The sequence below is a fragment of the Panthera onca genome, chromosome D1 (assembly GCF_046562875.1).
Source record: "Panthera onca isolate mPanOnc1 chromosome D1, mPanOnc1 haplotype 2, whole genome shotgun sequence".
NCBI classification, from domain to species: domain Eukaryota; kingdom Metazoa; phylum Chordata; class Mammalia; order Carnivora; family Felidae; genus Panthera; species Panthera onca.
Window position 1 is genome coordinate 44921915 of NC_138348.1, and position 24285 is coordinate 44946199.

Sequence of the window (24285 nt, forward strand, 5' to 3'; positions counted from 1 at the left end):
CTTACAGCCATAGGAATGAATGAACCGAACTTAGACTGTACAGAAAGCACAGAAAGGTCACAGGACTGAGTTTGGGGGAGTGCAACATTTAAAGCAGTGGGTCTCAGGGTGCCTGGGTGGCTCAGTCGGTTAAGCATCCAACTTTGGCTCAGGTCATGATCTTGCAGCTTGTGAGTTGGAACCCCGTGTCAGGCTCTGTGCTAACAGCTTGGATCCTGCTTTGGATTCGGTCTCCCTCTCTCTCTGGCCCTCCCCTGCTTGCTTGTGCTCTGTCTCTGTCTCTCTCTCTCTCAAAACAAAAAAAAATTAAATAAACATTTTAAAAAATTTTAATAAAATAAAATAAAGCAGTGGGTCTTGGTGAAGTCAGTTTTGTCTCCAGGGGGCATTTGACAACATCTGGAAAATTTCTGGATTATCACAATTGGTGTGTGGGAGGGTGCTACCGGTCTTCAGTGGGTAGAAGCCAGGGACACTGCTAAACACCCTTCAATGCACAGGACAGCTGCCTGCAACAAAGGATTATCTGACCCCAAATGTAAACAGTGCCAAGTCTGAGAAACAGATTTACAGGTCAGGTAGAGAAAAGAAGCAAACAAAGCCACGGCCAGAGCCAGAAAGAAAAATAAATAAAACTGGGAAGACACAAGAGGAGAGTGTTTTAGGAAACAGCAAGTGGTTAGCCCTCTCTGACGTTGAAGGATATATAAGGAGATGATGGAGAAGGGTCTACTGACAACACGGAGACCACTGAAGAAGCTGGAAGAACCAGTTCAGTGGAGTAACAGGGCTAAATCTAGGCTGAAGGGGTTAAGAAGTGAATGGATGGTGAAGACAGAAGAAAAACTGCGCATAGACATCACTCTCTTGAGATATTTGGCTCTGAAGTGGGGGCAGAGAAATGAGGTAATGGTTGGGGGAGATGTGCAGAGCTAGGACCTTCTGGGTTTTTTAATATAGGAGATGCTAGAGGCACTGCCTCCTCCCCAGTCTGGACCCTTACCAGCCTCCTCAATGGTGCCCTGGTTCCCCCTCCTCCAACCACTACCTGGTTTCTCTTCCCATCTTCCGTTGTACCCCTGGGTTTGTCAGCCCTGCGAAAATCACATCACCTGTTCACTTGGCTCCGGCAACCAGGCTCTTGAGGACTGATGGAGACAATTACAAATCTAGTCTGAAGGTTCCTCCTAGGAACGTGTGTTTTCTGTCGCTAGGCAGTCTTTCCATTCACCTTATAGACTTCATACTTACTCCTGCCCTTGTTCCCAGCCTCTTCCAACTCCTCAGTCCTCAGCCCCATCCTGACCCCCTCTACAGATGAGCCTGCCTCTCCCTACTTGAAAAACACTTGTTGAGCATGTTTCTGGTCAAGCTGGAATCAAATATGTCCATACATTTCTTGAAACGTGGTCTGTGAGGCACCCGTACCAGATTTACCTGGGGTGTTTCTTAAAAGTGCAGGGCTCTCTGCCCCAGCTCCTCACCCTCTTACATGTGTAGGATCAAATTCTCGGGGTCGGGACCTAGAGAGGTGCATTATAAACAAGAGCCCAGGAGATGCTGTTGTTCACTACAATTTGAAAAGCAGTGTTATATATTATTTGATCTTCTCAATAATCTCGTGAGGGAGATATTACTATTAAAGTCTGAATTATATGGAGAGCATCCTATGTGAACTCTATCACTTTCATTTCTTATTCATCAAATTGTTGTATATTTTCACCAGTTTCCTTTGCCTTTGCCCTGCCCTCAAATAAAGAAGTATTCCCCCCCCCACCCCCAATTAAGAATAAGTTCTCTTTAAAATGTTGTCTTTGATCCTTACCCTCCTTTCCTCTTCTGGTACTTGGATCTATCAATTGATGATAGTGGTAGTTATAATAGCTATCATTTATTGATCACATAGTATGTACCAGGTACTTTGATAAGTCTTTTTTATTTAGCTCATCTAATCTTCAAACATTTCTTCTACTCCTTTCTCATTTTTTTGGTCTGGTATTCCCATTGTACCTATGTTATGCCTTTTGTAATTGTCCCACAGTTTTTCGATATTCTGAACTTTTTTTTGTCCATTCTTTTTTTTTTTTTTTTTTTTTTTTTTTTACCTTTGCATTTCAGCTTGGAACACCTCTACTGACATATCTTCAAGCTCACTGATCCTTTCCTTGGCCACGTCCAATCTACTGATGAGTCCATCCAAGGTATTCATTACCTGTTACAGTATTTTTGGCTTCTAGCATTTTCTTTTGATTCTTTCCTAGAATTTCAAATTCTTTGCTTACATTACCATCTGTTCTTGCATGTTACACACTTTTTTCTTTACGGTGCTTAGCATATTATTCAGTTATTTTAAATTCCTAGCCTGATAATTCCAAACTCTCTGCCTTAAGTTTGGTTCGGCTGTTTGCTTTGTCTCTTCATGGTGTTTTTTCTTGCCTTTTAGCATGCCTTGTAATTTTCTGTTGAAAGCCAGAGATGACCTATAGGATAACAGGAACTGAGATAAATAAAATGCTAGCGTGAAGTTTCATGTTTATCTGGTTAGAGGTTAGGCTGTGTTTAACGTTTGCTGTGGTTGTAGGTGTCAGAGGTTTCAATACCCTCTAGTATTTTTATTTCTGTCTCCTCTATTATCTTTGGTTTTCTCTAGAAACTCCCTCTTAAATTGTCATTATACTGGAATCCTGTTGATGAGACAACAAGGTATTGGGAAGGGGAAGCAGTCTATAACCTTATTATTAATGTCAGATTTCTTACTGGGCCAGAGTCTCTGGCTATGATTTTCAGAAGTTTCTTAGCCTTTATTCCTCCCCTTATATGAGATAGGAAGGCTAGAGGTGGCTAGAGTTGGCTAATTGTCCTTCTCCCAGCTCAGATAAGGCTCTGGTAGTCTCCTTTGAGGGCAGGTCTTATTATGGAGACTGTTCTGGATATATTTCAAAATGGTTATTGTTTCCCTCCCTCTGCCTGAAGCAGGAGAAAATTTTTCTCTCACCTTCACCAGGTGAGAACATGGTGGGGCTTCTAGAGGTAAAATTCATAAAAGTGTGGGGGCGCCTTGGTGGCTCAGTCAGTTAAGCCCTCGACTTCAGCTCAGGTCATGATCTCGCGGTCTGTGAGTCTGACCCCTGCATTGGGCTCTGTGCTGACAGCTCAGAGTCTGGAGCCTGCTTCAGATTCTGGGTCTCCCTCTCTCTCTACCCCTTCCCCACTCATGCTCTGTCTCTCTCTCTCTGCCTCAAAAATGAACAAACATTTGGGGCGCCTGGGTGGCTCAGTAGGTTGAGCATCCGACTTTGGCTCAGGTCATGATCTCATGGTTTTTGAGTTTGAGCACTGCGTTGGGCTCTGTGCTGTCAGCTCAGGGCCTGGAGCCTGCTTCAGATTCTGTGTCTCCCTCTCTCTCTGCTCCTTCCCTGCTCACACTCTGTCTCTCTCTCAAAAATAAATAAAGATTAAAAAAATGAACAATTTAAAAAAATTTTTTTAATTTACTGAAGTGTTGAGATCCCTTAATATTGGGCTCCAAGGGGTTTAACTCAAGGTAGTCTATACTCAGCCTCTAGCTATCTGTCAGTGACCATTTAAGTGTCCCCATCAGTTACTGTCTCCAGCAACTTCTGCTCCTGATAAGCTATGATTCTCAGTAGCCCCTGTCTCTCCAGGTTGGGGGCAAGGAGGGGGCCGTTTGTCTTGTGTCCTCAATTCACTGATGGATATAATTAGAGTTCTTGATTTTCAATTTTTTAGCTTTTTTCTTGTGAGGACAGGAGTGGACTTCCAAGGTCTTTCTATGTCAAAGCAGAAACTGGAGATCCTTATCTAATCTTTACAACTCTCCGAGTTAGTATTTTTCCAAACTGACAGGCAGGCAAGGAAACTGAAGCTTAGCAAGGTTAAATTAAGTGGCCCAAACTTATGCAGTCAGTGAGGGGGTGAGTGGCTATGTTGCCACAAAGATGATAACATTAAATTGGGATTCAGGCAAGGTCCTGTACTAGGAAGCCAGAAAGGCATCTGTACAAGTATAGGCTGCTTTGGAAAGAGGCTAGGAGGTGTGTATAAGTATGTGTGTCCTCATATAGATGCATATGAAGAAACCCTGGGACGTCAGCTGACTTTGAGAAGGAAAGGGGTGAAAAGTTGGTGCCAGAATCCTTGTCTTTACCATACCGTCAGTGTCATTCCATTGTCAAAAAGAACAACTTATTTTAGGGCTGAATTTAAAAAGGCACACCTAAGAAATTGACAGCTGTTTATTAAATTCCTACTATGTGCCAGGCACTGTGACAGTACGGAATAGATACAGTGCTTGACAAAGCAGTGTCCCTACTTTCATGGAGTTGATATTATAGTGAGGTAAGCCCACAAGTTATAACATGTCAGATGGTGATAAGTCAAATAAAGAGAACTAAAGCAGGATAAATGGGATTGAGTGATGCAGGTATTGTTTTATAAGATGTGGTCAGAAATGGATGCTTTGACAAAAATGACCTTTGAGGGGCACCCGGGGTAGCTCAGTCGGTTGAGTCGGACTTCGGCTCAGGTCATGATCTCATGGTTCGTGAGTTCAAGCCCCACATCGGGCTCTGTGCTGACACCTCAGAGCCTGGAGCCTGCTTCAGATTCTGCGTCTCCCTCTCTCTCTCTCTCTCTCTTCCCCTCCCCTGGTCATATTCTATCTCTCTATCTCTCTCAAAATAAATAAAAACATTTTAAAAATGTAAAAAAAAAAAAAAAAAGGTAACTACACAAGAATGGGACTTGTAAATTGTGGTTTAGTAACCATGTGGTAAATGATGGGGACTCCTTCTAGCCAATACCCTGGTCTCCCACAAACAAAGGATTGTGGAACTTCAGGTATCAGCTGGGGTCAAATGGAGGGACATTTTTGTGTCCAAGGGGGCACACAAAGAATAACTTGGCAAAGGTTATACATACTTTCTAAAAGTAAGCTCTGAGTCAGGCTCCTACTCAAATTCCTACTTGATCAGGTGTGACAGAAAGTGTTTTAATATACATCAAGAGCCTAAAAAGTATCTGGTACAGAAACTTTGGGTTCTATCCATGAATAGGATTTAAAATATAGAAAAGCAATGTTCAGGGGCACCTGGGTGGCTTAGTTGGTTAAGCATCTGACTTAGGTTCAGGTCACGATCTTCCAGTTCATGAGATTAAGCCCCCAATTGGGCTCTCTTCTATCAGCACAGAGCCTGCTTGAGACCCTCTGTTCCCTTCTCTTTCTGCCTCTACCCTGCTCATTCTCTCTCTCTCAAAAATAAACATTAAAAAAAAAAAAGCAATGTTCATAGGGCAGGGATTTTTGTCTGTTTGATCATAGCTGTATTCTCACTGCTTAGAACATGCCTGTACAAGCTAGTGTTAATAAATATTTGTTGAATAAATAAATAAATAAATAAATGAAAAGGGTTTTCTTTATAAAATTATTTATAATATTTTAAAAATTTACCTAAATTTCCTTCAATAGGCTACTGTTTAAATAAACTATGATCCATTCACTCTTTGGATTTAACTCTATTTTATTTATTTTTTATTATTTTTTAACTCTATTTTAAAAAGCAAACAGATGGCTTAAATGTTTGTAACACTAGAATTAAAATCTAGCCCATAAAGTAATTAGATCTGGAATGGAGAATCAGTATTTTCATTTTAAAGATGAGGGGACTGCAAGGCCACACAGTGACTTATTGGCATTTTTAAGCTACTTAATACATAAATTATAAAAATTCTTTTGAAGAGGATACAAACAAATGGAAAGATATGGAATAATTCATGTAGTGAAAAATTTCCATACTATCTAAAGCAATCTTCAGATTCAATGCAATCTCTATCAAAATACCAACAGCATTTTTCACAGAACTAGGACAAATAATACTAAAACTTGCATGGAATCACCAAAAAAAACCCTAATAGGCAAAGCAATCTTGAGAAGTAAAAACAAAGTTGGAGGTAGCACAATCACAGATTTTAAGATATATTGCAAAGCTGTAGTAATCCAAACAGTATGGTACTGGCCCAAAAACAGACATAGATCAAGGAACATAATAGAGAGCCCAGAAATAAATCCATGCTTACATGGCCAATTGATATATGACAAAGGAGGCAAAGATATACAATGGGGAAAGACCAGTCTCTTCGATAAATAGTGCTGGGAAAACTGGACAACTACATGCAAAAGAATGAAAATGGACCACTTTCTTTTACCATACACACAACTAAACTCAAAATGGATTAAAGACCTAAATGTAAGACATGAAACCATAAATTCCCTAGAAGAAAACATAGGCAGTAATTTCTTTGACATTGGCCACAGAAAAATTTGTTAGAGATGTCTCCTCAGGCAAGGGAAACAAAAGCAAAAGAAAATTATGAAAATTATGTCCAAATAAAAAATTTTGGACCACAAAAGAAACCATCAACAAAATGAAAAGGCAACCTACTGAATGGGAGAAGATATTTACAAATGATATATATGACAAGGGGTTAATATCCAAAATATATAAAGAACTTATACAACTGAACACCAAAATACAAATAATCTAATTAAAAATGGGCAGAAGACAGGGGTGCCTGGGGGGCTCAGTTGATGAAGCATCTGACTCTCGATTTTGGCTCAGGTCACGATCTCATGGTTCATGAGTTCAAGCCCCACATCAGGCTGAGAGCACAGAGCCTGCTTAGGATTCTCTCTCCCTCTCTCTCTCTCTGCCCCTGCCCTGCTCTTTCTCTCTCATGCTCTTTCTCTCTCTTGAATAAATAAATAAACTTAAAAAATGGGCAGAAGACCTAAATAGACATTTTTCCAGAGAAGGCATACAAATGAAAATATGCTCAACATCCCTCATCATCAGGGAAATGCAAATCAGAACCACGAGATAACACCTCACACCTGTCAGAATGGCTAAAATCGACAATACAAGAAACAACACGTGTTGGCAAGGATGTGGAGAAAGGGGAACCCTTTGCACTGTTGGTGGGAATACAAACTGGTGCAGCCACTGTGAAAAACAGCATGGAGGTTCCTCAAAAAATTAAAAATAGAGGGGTATCTGGGTGGTTCAGTCGGATGAGCGTCCAGCTTCGGCTCAGGTCACGATCTCGCAGTCGGTGAGTTCGAGCCCCACATCAGGCTCTGTGCTGACAGCTTAGAACCTAGAGCCTGCTTTGGATTCTGTGTCTCCCTCTCTATCTTCCCCTCCCTCACTCATGCTCTGTCTCTCTCTCTGTCTCAAAAATAAATAAACGTTAAAAACATTTTTTTTAATTAAAAATAGAAATACCATATGATTCAGTAATTCCACTACTGGGTATTTACCCAAAGAAAACAAAAAACACTAATTTGAAAAGATATCTGCACCCCTATGTTTATCGCAGCATTATTTACAAGAGTGAAGATGTGGGAGCAACCCGTGCCTATCGATGGATGGAAGGATGGGTGGATGAAGAAGACGTGGCATCTGTATATACAATAGAATATTGCTCAGCCATAGAAAAGGATGAGATCTTGCCATTTGTGAGAACACAGGTGGGCCTAGAAGGTATCATAATTCAGCCAGACAAATACCATGTGATTTCGCTTCCGTGTGGAATCTAAAACACAAAACAAATGAATCCACAAACAAGAAGCAGAAACATAGATAAATATAAAGAACAAAATACGAATATAAAGAACATAAATATATAACTACAAAGAACAAACTGATGGTTCTCAGAGGGGAGCAGGGTGGGAGGATGGACAAAATGGATGAAGGATAGTGGGAGACGCAGGCTTCCAGTTATGGAATGAGTAAGTCACAGGGATGACAGGGATAGCATAGGGAATATAGTCAATGATATTGTAATAGTGTTATATGCAGACAGATGGTGGCTACACTTGTAGGGAGCAGAGCATAACGTATATAGTTATCAAATCACTATGTTGTACACCTGGAACTGGTGTAACATTGTGTGTCAACTACACTTCCATTAAAAAAAAAATGGAAAAATAAAAACTTAGAAGCGAAAAACAAAGATGAGGGGATTACAAGGCCACGCCATGACTTACTGGCATTTTGCATCTACTTGACACGTACCTGATAAAAGTTCTTTGGAGGCAATAAGAGTTACAGGTTGTCTGCTAAACAATTCTATGACGTACTTGAAAATGATTTCTAGACCTTTCAGAAGATAGATGGGAAAACAATACTAGTTCCCATGCAAGAAAGCATGAGACCAACGAATGCCCGCAAATGAGGGCCAAAAATTCCAGCAGCAAGTCGTCCATCAATTTGGGAAACATTTATCAACTGGCCAGAGTGCCAAGCCTTGGGGAAGCCGTGGGAATACAGAGATGGCCACGGCCCAGATTTCCGTCTCTTTGCAGAATCTCGTTGGCGAACAGGGATTTAACACATTAAGCCACAGTGTGTGTGAAGGACTGAATAAAGGATGTGCCAAGTGTGAGAGAGCGTGGAGACGGGGTAGGGGCACAGACTCCAAATGGGATGGAAGTAAGATATGGGTGTCAGGGGATGACAGCACAAGAAGGACCCGTGAGGTGATGAACCCAGTGTGCTTTCTGGAACAGCCCTGAGAAGATTTTAGGAGACAAGCAGTCGATTTCAGTCTGTCCCTCCCACACTTCTGTTCCTGTAGCCACACAAGATGCTGAACAGAGAAAATGGCACAGAGTCTGTCCTCACGTTTCCATCCTCGCTCCCCACCATTTATGGCTCTGTGCCCTTTGTCACGGTTTCCGTTTCCCTCGGTATTACCTGGCCTGCGTGATGGGGACGAGAACAGTGCCCACCTCATGGGATGGGTCAGAAACTGACAGGAAATTAGTAGATTGGTTTATTTATGTGACACATATTTACTGAGTGCCTGTTGGGTGGCAGGCATTGTACCCAGCGCTGGGGACGAAAGAAATGGACTGTCCTGTTTTCATGGAACCTACAGCTAAGAGGGAGAGCATTAAATAAACAACTAGACTACTTCATACCTGGAGGTGATAGTTGTGGTTTCCTCTGTCTGCTCATCGCTCCCCCCTCCCCGGCATTTGTCTTTCTCAAAGTATAATTTGAACCCATTTTTGGTTAAACTGCTGTGTGGGAGAAGGTCACAAAGCCAGTAATGGAGCCCAGCCAACCACCTAGCACCCTCAGGGACCAGAGTTTTATTTTTATTTACTGGGTATGATGTATCCAGAAACAGTGAAGTTTTCCCATTTTACTTTATAGACTTCCCAATCATATTACAATGAAGATAGAAAGAATTAGACAAGCCTCTCCCTCCCCTCACTTGGGGGTCGAAAAGACAGCTGGTTGGTTATACCGAAGGTGGGATGTCTGCTCATGTCTACAGAGGGACGGGGTTTGTGATTCACTGGCCACAGAGACGTGGAAAGGGCACCCTACTAAGCTTCCGGCTCAGAAGGAAGAGACATTGTTTGAGGGTCCATTACATCCCGACACCATCTGGGGAATTTTACATAAAATAGCTCATCTGATTCTCAAAATAACCTTTCTCATTCCTACTTTATAGATGAAGGAGCTACGAGTCAAAGAAATTAAGTGACTTCTTCACCCAGCTGGTGGAGGCAGAATTTGAGCCCAGGCCTGCTGACTCCAAAACCACGTTCTTTCCGCACACCCAACGTATATTCTAACTAGACAAGTTAAGCTAGAATTGGAAGAAATAATGAGATAAAGAGTCCTTTTTGAGGAAGAAAATCAGCCTAGGAACAGGAATGCTTTCTCCTGTCATAATAATCCATGTGCCTACCAGTGACACTGTCTAATTCCAAATGTCCACTTTTAGAAATAGAGGAGCTAACATATACATGCACACATGTGTGCGTGTGTGTGTGTGTGTGTGTGTGTGTGTGTGTGCGCGTGTGTGTGCAGAGAGAAAGAGAGGGAGGGAGACATTAGTTCAACCCTGTAATTTAATTCTTGAAATTAATAACAGGGAAATGGTCACAGATGTTAACAATGATTTATGTGTTGTGTTCATTGCAGTGGGGTTTTTTTTTTTTTTTAAACGAAAGGAAAAATGAAAAGAACTAGAGCTACCTATCTTGCCCAACAACAGAGGAATGGTGGAATAAATTATAATTCAACGGAATAGTGGAGTATTATAAAGTCATTAAAATTCATGCTGTGGAATAATGTTTAATTGTATTGAAATATACTCATAATATAATGTTCATTAAAAATAAAAGAGGTCATAAGATCCTATATATAGTTTGGTTCCAATATTTGTTGAGCAACTACATATATGCATATATATTTAAAATCTGGAAGGAAATGTACCCAAATGTTAATAGTGATTATCTCTATGTTATAAGAGGACATTTTTTATTTCGTCTTCACCACCCTCTGTATTTATCCTTTTCTGTATTTTCCAACACAAAACAAGGGTGTGTGCTCTGCTGTTCCTCCCCATAGAGCATCTGGTTCTCAGGGCTTGCTTGCTTGGAAGGAAACTGCTTTTCATCCTTCCTGGTAGCAGGCACCAGAGATCGGGGCTGTAGCAGCCTGAGGACCCCATGTGTACCCCAGGCACTCACAAGGCAAGCTGCTTCTCACTCTCCTTACAAATGATTTCAGATGGCAATTTAAAAAAAGAAAACGAAGTATCGAACAAGAGGTCCTGCCATTGCCTTTAAAATGTGTTCTTTTGATGGTTCTTTTAGGATCACATCTTCACAGAGGCATTTTACCCTGAGTGAATTCCTGAAGAGAAGGGGCTGGCCATAGCATGTCTTTTATCCCCTAGATCGTTCGTTCGTTCGTTCATTCTTCCGTTCATTCATTCATTCATTCATTCATGTAAGAAAACTTACTGTGTCCTTGCTGGGCTCTGTGCACTAATCAAAGAAGATGCAGTGGAACATTAAGTAGGGAAAGTTTTAAAATAGAGGTCTGAGGAAACAGTAGAGTGGACTTCACACATACCCTTCATCGTCACCCCCCGTGCATCTGTAAGCTTGAACCACCCAAAGAGACAACTCAAAGTAATCACCTCTATGAACGTCTTTTCTCTCCTCTCAAATCAGCACTCCCTCCTCACTTCCCGAAAATGACTGTTTTCTTATTGTCACACACGCAGCAATTCTAGTGCCTAGCATGTTGCAAAAACAGTCCTTTCTATATCGTTCTTATCTGCCTGCTGAACGTGCTGCCGTAAATGAAAGTCTCTCTTCTTGTACATGTGCAATTGGCTTACTCTGTGTCACATGCAGGAAATGATAGAATTTCCCTAGGGTAAACAAATGAGTCCACCCCAATATCTAAACAAGTAAATATCTGGGTGCTCCTATAACCCACTTGGGATCCACCAGGGTTGGCAAGTTCTGCTGTAGATCCTGACCACCTGATACCAGGCACCAGGCCTTAATTATTCATCTCAATACGCTCAGAGCCTAGTATGTTGCCTTTGACAGCTAATGAAATGTTTCATCTCAGCTAACATTTATTGAGTGTCTACCATGTGCCAGGTATGTTGCTGGTGGTTAGAAATATACTAGTGAACAAAACACATATGATTTTGCCCTACAATTTGGTAGGTGCAGAGAAATGTTAAACAAAAACACTCTGAAGGAAAAGTACAGAGTGGTCTGAATGCTAAGGAAATATCTGAATAAACAAATGCATGAAAGAAAACGCTGTATATTTTACACTGTAATATTCGTTCACTAGAAAGGTGGATTCTATATATGAAGAAAGAGAATATTGTGAGCTGACTCAGGATGGATTAAGAATCCCATAAGACACAGGGCGCCCGAGTGGCTCAGTCAGCTGAGCATCTGACTCTTGATTATGGCTCACATCATGATCTCAGGGTCATAGGATCAAGCCCTGTGTTGGGCTCCCCACTGAGCATGAACCCTGCTTGGGGTTCTCTCTTTCTCTCTCTGTCCCTCTCCCTGACTCACATGCTCTCTTTCTCTAAAATAAATTTAAAAAATAATAATCCCACAAAACAATCTGACTCCTGTGTTCATGCACCTATGATGCGTCCTAAGACCTCATTAGCTTTTCATGGTCCTATCTCAATAGATGACTCATTCTGAACTTACAGGCAACTAAAAACCCTAGGGTATTTTTGTTGTTGTTTGTTTAATGCGCTGCCATAAGTCCAAGTATCTCTTCTTGTACACGTGCAATTGGTTATTTGGATCTAAGTAAGTGACTTTCTGTGTTCCTCCATTAGCTTTCATCTTGCTACAGCTGGTTAATCAATTTGACCTGCCCAAGTCCTCTGATGCCTAGTCCTGATATGGGAATATATGTGTCCCTTCCCATCAGTGGGTGTGGTTACCATGATGACAAGCCCAGATCAGGCTGTTGGAAGGAGCGCTGACGGGAGTGTTATAATCACCTTTGCAATCAACATATATCAAAAACATTAAAAAGTCCACATCCTTTGTGTATGTAATTACAGTTCTGGGAATCTATTCTACCAAAATAATGCCAAACAAAGAAAGGCATATGCAAAAAAAAAAAACAAAAAAAAACACCCCAAACCTGTTTTTACTCCATTATTTATAATAGTGAATAGCACATTGAAAAATCCTAGTCTTTTAAGGGGCATGATTAAGTTCAGATGACCATAACAAAAGAAAGTTTTCCTACAAACTAAGAAAATTCCTAAGGATGGGCTTGCAACAGCATTTTATTTTTAGAACCTCTCTGAGCTTCTAGTGTAGCTCAGGACCCATTAGATGCTAATACATATTGTTAATGAAGAGATAATGAAAATAGTTTAGAAACAGGTGATTAAGAATATGGAATAATTAGTTATTAAAAAGATACTTGTTTGTATGGTATTGACAAGGGATCTTCTCAGGCAAACAACCCTTCAGCAAACAAGACAGATAAAACCCCCTGCCTTGAGGAGCTCACAATCTAATGGAAGGGGGCAGATAATACTCAAGTCGACAAGTAAAATGGCACATCGTGTGGCAATAAAGGCAACAGGACAAAAATTAAGTGGGGAAGGATAGGAAATCCAGCCGGGGAACTGAAGGGGGAAGGAAGCTTCAAATAGGGGGATCCGGATGGCGTCCCTGAGAAAGGGCCATCTGAGCAGAGACCTGAAGGAAGGGGGCGATGAGCTGGACAGTTGGCTGGGCCACGAGCATTCCAGGGAGCAATTCGGTTTTAGCAATACAATTTTAAAGGATTAGTGGGTTACTTTTGTGCAGGCAGTCCATCCCCTGCATTCCTTGTCACTTTCAATTACCCATAAGTACACCCAACTCGCTCATCAAAGAGAGATTCCCCTGTCTCTCCCTTCTGGCAGCCAGAGACAGATTCCCCAGTCTGTGCCCAGGCTGCTTTGCTGGAAGCAGATGGGCAGCCCCACCCCCTTCTTCTTGGGTCTGGCCACGTGGTGAGAGCATAACCCCGTACCCTGCGGCCCCATTCCCTCCCCCACTGAGTCTAAAGGGGCATTAAAATTCACACTTGTTTGTACCTGGTGAGTCTGTATTCTCTGCGTAAGGGCTCACTCATGCAGAAGCAGGACCACGCATCCTCCGAGTCACTTTCAGAACGAAGAATGTAATCTTTAACCAGATCGAAAGAGTATCAGAATTTTGTTGTTGTTAGGGTCTCGAGATTGTTGTATCTGGAGCGAAGGTGTCAACGAAGAAGTGCTTCTACAGATGTGTTAATCACTATGTATGTGTTTTGAAAATCACCGTGGCGTTTGTAGCTTCTGGACACCTGCTCGGGTTCCAACGGATGACTTTCTACTACGCCTACCGGCAGCAGAGGTAATTTTTAAGGTGCGGCTGCACGGAGGACACTGTACTCCGGGAGGGCAGAGCCGTGCCTGTTTTTGTCACCGTCGTTACCCCAGTGCCTGGCATATAGGAGACACTGTGTGAATGCCCACGAATAAGCGAGTGACTCCAAAGATGACGGCTTTGGTGGAGAGAGAAGACTTGTAGGCTGCCGTGGGAGAGGCAAGTACAGAGACCACAGGGAAGCAGGAGAGACAAGATGGCATGCGCCGTGCAAGGGGAACCCAGGTGGAGTGTGCATTTAATGTGCAAGGGCAGGGCGGGGGCGGGGAGATGAAGTGTGAGAAAATCACCGGCATGGCGTTTGTCCCTTCCCCCATGTACATGTTGGATTACTTTGGTCAATTCACTTAGCACCTTGGAGACTCAGTTCTATCCTCTGGAAAATGGCGGTAACAATACTGACCTCACAGGGTTGCTATGAGAATTAAGTAAGATAATGCATATAAAGCCCTTGGCACAGAGACTACCACCATAAAAAAGTCATAGTAGACCCTCATATTTTCACTTAACACGTACACGTTGAGAGGCAGTGCAGAGCGTGGTGGGGAGTAGGGATCTGGGGCCAGACTGCCTGAGTTTGAATCCCAGCTTTATCACTTAGAGCTGAGCGGTCTGAAGAAAGTTACTTAATTGCTCTGTGCCACAATTCCCTCATCTGTGAAAGACAGGGTAACAGTGCTAGCTCATCGTGATCAGTTAATAAATGTAAACCACTTAGAATGGTTCCTGGCACACAGGCATTACTATTATCTGCGAGGCATTTTTTGTGTTTGTTTCTCAATTTGATTCCTCAAGGGCTGGTGGAAGCGATAGGATATATGGCAGCAGACAGATACGTTGATGTGATGATGGAGGAGTTCGTGTTGGATGGGCTGGATCTGTGCTTCATTTCAACATCGGCTCTCAAACTCGACAGACACGGGATTCATCCTGAGCGCTTGTTAAAACACAGGTCGCGGCCTGTGAGTGCCTCATTCAGTAGGGCTGGGTGGGACCCGAGATTTTTTATTTCTAACAAGTTCCCCCAGTGGTGCTGATGCTGCTGGTCCAGAGACCACACTCGGAGAATCACTGCGATGCAACATGAAAGCATGTGCAAAGCTCCAAGAGAAGGAAGAAGGAGAGATGCATAAAGAGACAGGAGTTCTGAAAAGGACTGAGTAACAGATACGAGTAGAAAGAATAATTCGCTCATTTATTCATTCAGCAGACATTTACTCACTGCCCACTGTGAGCAGGGCCCTGTATTCACCGATCAGCTGAAAGGACCAAGATTTAGCTGAGTAGAAACGACAGTGCATTGGGAAGGACTATCAGTTTATTGAATTAAAACAGAATAGCCTTGGGGCTCCTGGGTGGCTCAGTCGGTTAAGCGTCCGACTTCGGCTCAGGTCACGATCTTGCGGTCCATGAGTTCGAGCCCCGCGTCGGGCTCTGGGCTGATGGCTCAGAGCCTGGAGCCTGCTTCCGATTCTGTGTCTCCCTCTCTCTCTGACCCTCCCCCGTTCATGCTCTGTCTCTCTCTGTCTCAAAAATAAATAAACTTAAAAAAAAAAATTTAAAAAAACAGAATAGCCTTTAAAGAAAGCAGCCACATCCTCATCAGGCCTAACTCCACATCGTGTCCCCATTAGGTCTAACTCAGGCATCCTTTGTGTGTGTCTGGCGGTGGGGGGTGGAGAATATACATAAAATTTACCATTCTAACCATTTTTAAGTATATAGTTCACTGGCTATAAGTACACTCTATATTTTTGTGCAGCCATCACTCACCATCTATCTCCAGAATTGTTTTCATCTTCCCAAACCCAAACTCTCTGTTCGTCAAGAATTCCTTACTCCCTTCTCCCCTGTAGCCCCTGGCAACTACCATTCAACTTTCTGTTTCTCTGGATTTGACTATTCTAGGTCCTCACATAAGTGGAATCGTACAGTATTTTGTCCTTTTTTGTGACTAGTTTATTTCACTTAGCACAATGTCTTCAAGGTTCATCTACGTTACATATAGCATGTGTCAGAATGTCCTTCCTTTTCAAGAATTAATATTGCACTGTATGTATACATCACATTTGTTTAGCCAAATCATCCATCAGGAGATGTTTGGGTTGTTTCTACATTTGGCTGTTGTGAATAGTGCTGCTATGAACACGGCTGTACAAATACCTATTTGAATCCCTGGTTTCAACTGTTTTGAGTATATATTTCTAAGCACCATTTTGATGTTTATTTATTTTTGAGAGAGACAGAGATAGAGCTTGAGCGGGGGAGGAGCAGAGAGAGAGGGAGACACAGAGTTGGAAGCAGGCTCCAGTCTCCGAGCTGTCAGCACAGAGCCCTATGTGGGGCTTGAACCCACGGACGGTGAGATCATGACCTGAGCCGAAGTCAGACGCCCAACCGACTGAGCCACCCAAGCGCCCCTCTAAGCACCATTTTAAAGCAGATACATTTTGTTCGGGTGACAATTAAGGTCACTCTTCCCCCATCCCACCCTCTACCTTTTCCCCTCTTAGAACTTTACCCCTCCTGACACTCAGGTACCCAGATCTCTCATCTGAATCTGATAAATCATCCACACCTCCAGGTAAATTAGCACAACAAGGACCAGGGGAATTTATTTCAATGCTTTACGGGCTGAACGCATGCATGAATCTTCCTTTCCCTATCATGACAACCTTACTGATACACTGTCCAAATACACTTGTGCCAGGAGATTATTAGGTACTATTCAGATACGAAACAATTTAGTCTCTGGAATCAGACATCTGGTAGAGGAACCTGAGCTTACTATTTACTAGGTGTTTACGCAAATGATTCAATCTTCCTAGTTTCAATTTCCTGATCCATAAAATAGGGATACTAGTTTCTATCCATTTGGCTGTTTGGAGAATTAAAGTAAGTACACCAATTAAATTAAGATGAGATAAACCAAAACAAGACAAAGAACTAAACCTAATAGCTGGCACATGGTAAGAACCCAGAAAATGCTGGGCATCCTCGGTATTATAACTGGGTGACTCCTTCAGATATATGCCAAGAAGGTTCCTGCCACCTAGGTACACAGAAGAACATCACAATGAGCATGGAATTAACAGCCCTACTAGGCCAGAGACCCAGAATACAAAACAATGGACATTTTTTAAAACACAGGATTCAATGGGGCACCTGAGTGGCTCCGTCAGTGAAGTGTCTGACTTTGGCTCTGGTCATGATCTAGCAGTCTGTGAGATTGGGCCCTGCATCAGGCTCTTTGCTGACAGCTCAGAGCCTGGAGCCTGCTTCAGATTCTGTGTCTCCCTCTCTCTCTGCCCTTCCCCTGCTTGTATTCTGTCTCTCTCTCTCAAAAATAAACAAACATTAAAAAAATTTTTTTTTGTTTAACACAGGATTCAAAATGACAACCTGGCTACAAAGGATTAAAAGATGTCTTTAGATGGGGGAGATATTTTGGGGCAGGGCCCTCTGTGGAGCCCACAACTTACACTAGGATTCCCCAACAGTCAGCTATGGGTGTTAAGTATTTTTCTTGAGCTCTTTTTTTTTTTTTTTCTGAGTTTGCAAACGTCAGATAAAAATGGATTCTAGAACAATGGAAATTTGAGATGAGAAATGGTTGCGGCAAATTTGGCCAGGCCTCCTCCTAGGATGGCCCCAGTGCTTCTGGGACATGTTCTGACGACTGGATGGCCTTTTTCTAAACCTCTGAAAGGGGATGATGTTCCCGCCACTTCCCTTGGAAGAATATTCCACGGTGAAATATGACTCACTGTCAGGGCCCTTGCCTTTGAGATTCTCTTTCTTCTCTTGACCCACTTTCGTCTGGCCGTGCCCTTTTGTACAAAGTCAAACGCAGCCTCCCCTGGAGAAGGTTGTTCTGTGAGGACTGACATTTAAAGACCATTACCACCTCTCACACTCAGCCCTGTTCATTTAGCCAAGCAAAGCATGTTTAATTCTTTTAATCTCCTCTCATAAATCAATCTCTTCGTTCCCTTAATAGTCCTTCGCCTATGCTTTGAATTCCTTCCAGTCTGGCCATCCTAAGCTCTTGTTCCATTTATACTTGAGACTTGCCAGTCAATCACAAATGGCTCTCGGGAAAAACAGCCAGGCCTGCCAGGGCTCTAAGTGCTCTCACTGTGCTGGGCTGTCTGCAGTCCCCCAGGCACTGGGAGTCCAGAGAAGATCCCTTCCTGGTAGCCAATCCCGAAGGCCTGGAAGCAAGCTTGAGACATTTGCCACCTACACCATTATGGGTCCTTCAATCCTGGCCCATCTGATCCAAGGTCAAGGGAACTTCCCGAGAAGCTACCTCAGACACCTGTACCTCTACTGTCACTCAAGCTCCTCAGTATGTCCTTCTTTCCCCTAGCTTTTACCCACAAGGGCACGAGGGCAACAGAGGAGCCCAGAGGAGTCTTACCTGGAAGGTCCCAGCATGGTCTTCTTCCTTATCACCCTCTCTGTTCTCTTTGAGGGCAATTAATGTGAATCCTCTGAAGTAGGACGGTGGGGCAGCTGAAAGGGTTACTGTGGAGAGAGGAGAAAGCAGATCATAAGCATAGGAATCAGCTGGCGTCCATCTGACAAATGAATGTTGGTGAGTTCTCCATCAACAAGCCAGACCTGTGGGTTGGAGGGGCAGCAGACAGTGGAAAAGCCTCATTCCTTTGAGTAGTGAACTTTTGCTCTCCACCCCGTTCCTCCTTACATTTCAGAACCTGCAAAATGCCTGAACTATGATCTCAGTTGGGCCTCCTTGAACCAACAAAGGCTTTGGTGCACTCTCTCTCCCAGTAGCCACAATTTGAAAAAGATTGTCCCTGGTCAGGGGCACCTGGGTGGCTCAGTCAGTTAGGTTTCTGACTTCAGCCCAGGTCATGATCTCACGGTTTGTGAGTTTGAGCCCTGGTTCAGGCTCTGTACTGCCAGCACAGAGCCTGGAGCCTCCTTCAGATCCTCTGCTCCCTCTCTCTCTGCTGTTCCACTGCTTGCACTCTCTCTCACTCTCAAAAATAAATAAACATTAAAAAAAAAAAAAAAAAGAAATCCCTGGTCAGCAACCTCAATCTTGACAGTTATCTAATGTTACACTTCCAAAAGAAATCTAGCCGCTCACAGCCCAAACTCCCTTACAAAGTCCTTTGGGGCAGAGAATGCTGTGTGTTTTCCAAAATATACTTCCTATTTCTTGTAAGCGCTCAGCTAGACCACTTTCCCAGCCTCCCTTGCAGTTAGGTCTGTTTGCGTTCTGCCAAGGGAAAGCACGGATGGACGGGATGCATGCCACTTTCTGCTTGGCCCGCACAAACTTTCCACAGGATCTTCCAGTCTCCCTCTCCCACCTATGCCTGCAGAATGCAGCGGATCCAACAGAAGATCCAACAGAAGGTGTCCTGGGAGAAGATGGTGGAGTCGCAAGATAGAAGAAACCAGGGTTTCTGAATAGCTACACAGAGAATCACCCACTGACCAGAAACATCCATCTTGTACTTTGTCTGAACTGGAAATAAACTTATATTGTGGGGGATTGTTTGTTACAGCAGCTGGAGTTCTATGAATCCACATCATGCTCTTCCTTCTCACATCTACCCAGATAACTTCGTTTTCATTGAATCTAGCTCAAGGGCCTTCTCAGCAATGATGGTCACCCCTCCCTTTGTATCCCTAGCACCTGGCACAGAGCCTGATGTCTAATAGATGCTCAATTCAAGTTTCTTGAAATTTATATAAATTGGGATTGGAATTACTGTCTGGATTAAAGTGCTAAGATTCTGGCCTTTAAACACAGAGTTATAGACTCTTAGAGCCTTAAGCTGTTTCAAGAACCCTCCATTCCAGCCTTCTAATTTCACAGACAGGAAACAAAGACACAGAGAGGTCAACAGACACCCCAAGGCAGTAAGAGCACCCACAAGGCAGACTTAGGGCCAGACTCCTTTTCCCCAGTTTAGCATTCCACCCATGGTTGCATATATGGAGTATATCTGAGTATGGATATTCTACAAATGTTAGGTTTTAAAATTTTAAAAATCAACTTAACATATACCATTTATGTGATTCTGAAAAGCAACCCCCTGTCAGGGAGGGGCATTCTAGTCTTCTGCTTTCAGTCCTAAAAATAAAGGACCCTCAAATTCCAAAAATTAAAACACCTTTCTTGGACCATGCACCAGCAGCCCATTAGCCCCAACACAACGACATCTCAGGAAAGAACTCTGAGAACCAAAGATTGCAAATCTCATGCTATAATTGGTCAGTTCATCCCACAAAAGTAAAAGAGCATTCTGATTGGCTACTGATGTCTATCGAAAGGTCAGAAAGACCTTCTTAGTAAGGAAGAAAGGGTGAGAGAAAAAGCACAGTACAATAGAGTAAGAAAAGTAGGGTGCTCACCAGTGGCAAGCAGAAAATGATGATTATGATGTCAGAAGAAAGAGCTGAGATCTCTGAGGGACAGACAGACAGCCCTAAAGCAGTCTGAGGGTGTCTAGAGTGGGGTGGGAAATGAACAAACAAAACCAAACAGAAACAGACTCACAGGTACAGAGAACAATTTGGTCGTTGTCAGAGGGGAGGGGAGGGGAGTGGGGGAATGGGTGAAATAGGGGAAGAAGAGGACAAGTTACAAAATTCCAGCTATAAAATAAACAAAGACATGGGAATGCAATGTACAGCATAGGGAATATAGTTAATAATATTGTAAAAACTTCATATGGTGACAGTAGCTATATTTATCATGGTGATTGCTTTGTAATGCAGAGAAATGGTGACTCACTATGTTGTGCACCTGAAACTAATATAATATTGTATGTCAACCACACTGAAATTAAAAGCACCTATAGGTAGGCATAATAACAGCACTCACCTCAAAGTATCAGTGTGAAGCATAAACGAATTAACACACAGAAAGTTATTAACAGCATGCCTGGAATATACTAGGCACTTAATAAATATTAGCCCTTATTGCCAGTGATGAGATTATCACATTGCATTTTGTGGATAAGTGTTCATCTACCTATTCATTAAGTCCTTCAAAAGCAAGAGCCACATCTGAGCTCAGCACAGTGATTAGCAGAGAGTTGATAACGCAATTAAGTTTACCGAACTGTGTTCATGGACTGGTAAACTCTATATTATAAAGATGTCAGTTCTTCTCAAATTGATTTATAAATGTAGTGCAGTTAGATTAAATTCCCATTGTGTTTTTTGTGATACGGACAAGTTGATTCTGAAACATACATGAAAATGCAAAGCACCAAGAATGTCCAAGGCAATCTGAAGAAAGAAGTGAAAAGTTGGAGGGCTTGTACTACTAGATACCCAGACTTACGGAGCTACAGAAATTCAGCCGGGCTACTATAGCAAGGAAAGAAAAAGAGGCCAGTTGAACTGTTTGGGGTCCAGAAAAAGTTCCACAAGTCTATGGAAACTTGCTGTATGATTAAGGATCTCCTGCAGAGCAGTCAGGGGGAAAAGATAATACCTTCAGTAAATAGTATGAGGACCACTGGGTAACTATATAGAAACAGGTGAATCTTGACCTTGCACATCATACGCAGAATAAACTTCACATAGACGATAGAGCTAACTGTGAAGAATAAAACAGCAAAGATTTTAGACGTGAGCCTAGGATAAAATATGAATGATCTTGGAATCAGAAAGATTTTTTTAAGCAGACATAAAAAAGAAAATAAAAACAGTGACGATAAAAGAGAAGATACATAAATGGGCTGATGTAAAAATTTTGCCCAACAAAAGACATCATCAGGAAGAAGTACGGCACAGTGTGGAAGAAGATATTTGCGACGCATATCACCATCAGTTGACTTTAATCCAAAATATATAAAAACTTTTTCAGATCAAGAAAAGAAAGACAACCCAATAGAGAAAAATAGGCACAACACATGAACTAATGCTTCGTAAAAGAAGGTGCCCAAATGGCCAAAAAGCATATGAAAAGACACTCAACCTCGTTAGTGAACAGGAAAATAAAAATTAAATCCACAATAAATTACTACCGCATTTCCACCAGATTGACTAAACGTAAAAGGATTAACAGTATCAAATGTTAACTGGAACTTTCACACACCGTTGAACCGAAAATAAGCAATTTTCACTGGAAAACTCTTTGGCAGTATTTACTGAAGCCGAACATATACAGACCCTATGATCCAGTGATGTCACTCCTAAATCAACAGGAATGCATACATATGTGTACCAAGTAACATCTATCAGGTTATAGTAACATTGTATTAGCACCCAAATGGAAACTCAGTGTCAATCATCAGTAGAATGGATATGTAAACTGTGACATATACGTATAATTGAATGCCCTGTAGTAATGAAAACGAACGAATTACTGCTACATACAACAAAAGGATAAATCTTGGGGCACCTGGATGGCTCAGTCGGTTAAGCGTCCAACTTCGGCTCAGGTCACGATCTCACGGCTCGCGAGTTCAAGCCCCGCGTCGAGCTCTGTGCTAATGGCTCAGAGCCTGGAGCCTGCTTTGGATTCTGTGTCTCCTTCTCTCACTCTCATTCTGTGTCTCCCCTGCTCTCACTCTGTCTCGGTCTCTGTCTCTCCCTCAAAAATAAATAAATAAATATTTTTAAAAAAAAACCAAAGGAATAAATCTCATAAATATAATCTTGAATGAAAGAAGACATATAAAATAATACAAAGGCTATGATTACATCTATATATTTGTGTGAAATCCAAAAACATACAAAGTAGAGGCACCTGGATGGCTCCGTCGGTTGAGCATCCAACTCTTGATTTTGGCTCAGGTCATGAAGCCAGGGTCATGGGATCGAGCCCGGCATCAGGCTCCTCACTGAGCATGGAGTCTGCTTGGGAGTCTCTCTCTCACCCGCTGCCCCTCTCCCCTACTCATGCTCAGTTTCTCTCTAAAATAAAAAAAAATTTTTTTTTAAGTAATCTACGATGCCAGAGGTCAGGGCAGTGGTTACACACGTGGCAAAGTGGAGTGAGAAGTGATTTGCAGGTGGCACAAGGAATGCCTCTGGAGTGCTGATCATGGTCTGTTTCTTGATCTCAGGCCCACTGCATGAGCATGTTCAATGTGTAGTAATTCACTAAGCAGTCCAATTTGTGAACTTTTCCATATGTAAGTTATATTCTGGCACAAATGTTATTCAGTGATGTTTCTGAATGATAAATATGCCCCTTTCTGTACATCTGTGCATTACACTTAAAGGGCTCATCATAAACTTGGTTTCCCAGAAACCAAGGAATGATGCATTCCTATAGGTTAAAAAAAAACAAAACAAATCTAAGGTTTTCCTCTACCTCATTGTATATAACACACAGGACGGAGGCTCTGGAGGCTGAACTCAGAGTGGGGTTTCAACCTGAAATTATCACTGGTGATGACGGTATTCCACAGTACAAGCTGAAGGAAGACAGGAGATCCCATCCCTCCAAGGACCCATTAATGTGACCCTCTCCTGAAAGGCACAAATGTGCAGTATGTTCTGAGTTCCAGTAATGACTGAAGATGACTGCTTGGCAATAAATAATAGAATCTTCTCTCTAATGACTCCTCCCTAGTGCCTCCCAAGAGAGGCCATTAAGAGACCCAAGAAATGCAAGGAAAATGCTGATGAAGGTTTAGGAAAAAAAAAAAAGTCCATTCAGAGCCATCCTGTGAGCACATACAGGGAACTGGTTAAGAGCAAAGATTTTGGATTAGAACCCTAGAGCTATCATTTATTAATTACATGACCTCTGGCAAGTTATTTCACCTCCCTGTTCCCTCATTTTTAAAAGAAGCTAATGATACTGCCTTTCTTATAGGAATGTGGAGGGGATTAAATAAACATCTATCACAGCGCCTGGTACATAAAGGATTCAAGAGCTGTAAAGGATGCCGATGGCCACGGGCACTGGGGATGTTGGAGCTGAAGAAGATGATGATGAAAATGATAAAGACCAGGATGTTCAGCAGGCCGATCAACCGGCAACGGGTTTCCAAAAGCTGGTCCTCAAGGACAATGACTGAACCTCCAAAGAAAAACGCTAGCAGGTGCCAGTTAAAGGACCCCTGAGAGGGCTGCAAGGAAATAAAGGTCTTTGGGGATGATCCTCACAGGGTCAGGGTATGGGGAGCTCTGGGTAAGCCCTTATCGTGAACAGAGCCTTCCTTTTTCTGAATGCCTCTCACCCAATTTTAATTACACACTTATTTGTGAGTTATATGTTAAATGCTGGTCTCCCCTAATAACCTGGAAGCTCCGTGAGAGCAGAGACCAAGTCTGTCTTAAGCTGCACGGTCTTTTTAGCATTGAGCGTGCCTTTTCACTCACAATAAATGCTCAGTAAACGCTCATTGAGTGTTTGTCCCCTTGGTCCCTCCTTCAAAGTTTCCTCCTCCAAAGCTACCATGTGTAGTATTCAGCCCCTCATCCCTTTGTTACTAAGCACTTTGTGCCTGCCCAGTGCT

General features: G+C 42.5%; 1 protein-coding gene across 1 annotated transcript in view; it reads right to left on the reverse strand.

Annotated features, from left to right (window-relative positions):
- The window catches only part of SPON1 (spondin 1), a 259786-nt gene that overhangs the window by 221172 nt on the left and 14329 nt on the right, over positions 1-24285 (reverse strand). The window contains exon 2 of the mRNA XM_060606071.3: positions 18240-18346. Coding sequence (XP_060462054.1) covers positions 18240-18346 — 107 coding nt within the window. The remainder of the gene's footprint in view (positions 1-18239; positions 18347-24285) is intronic.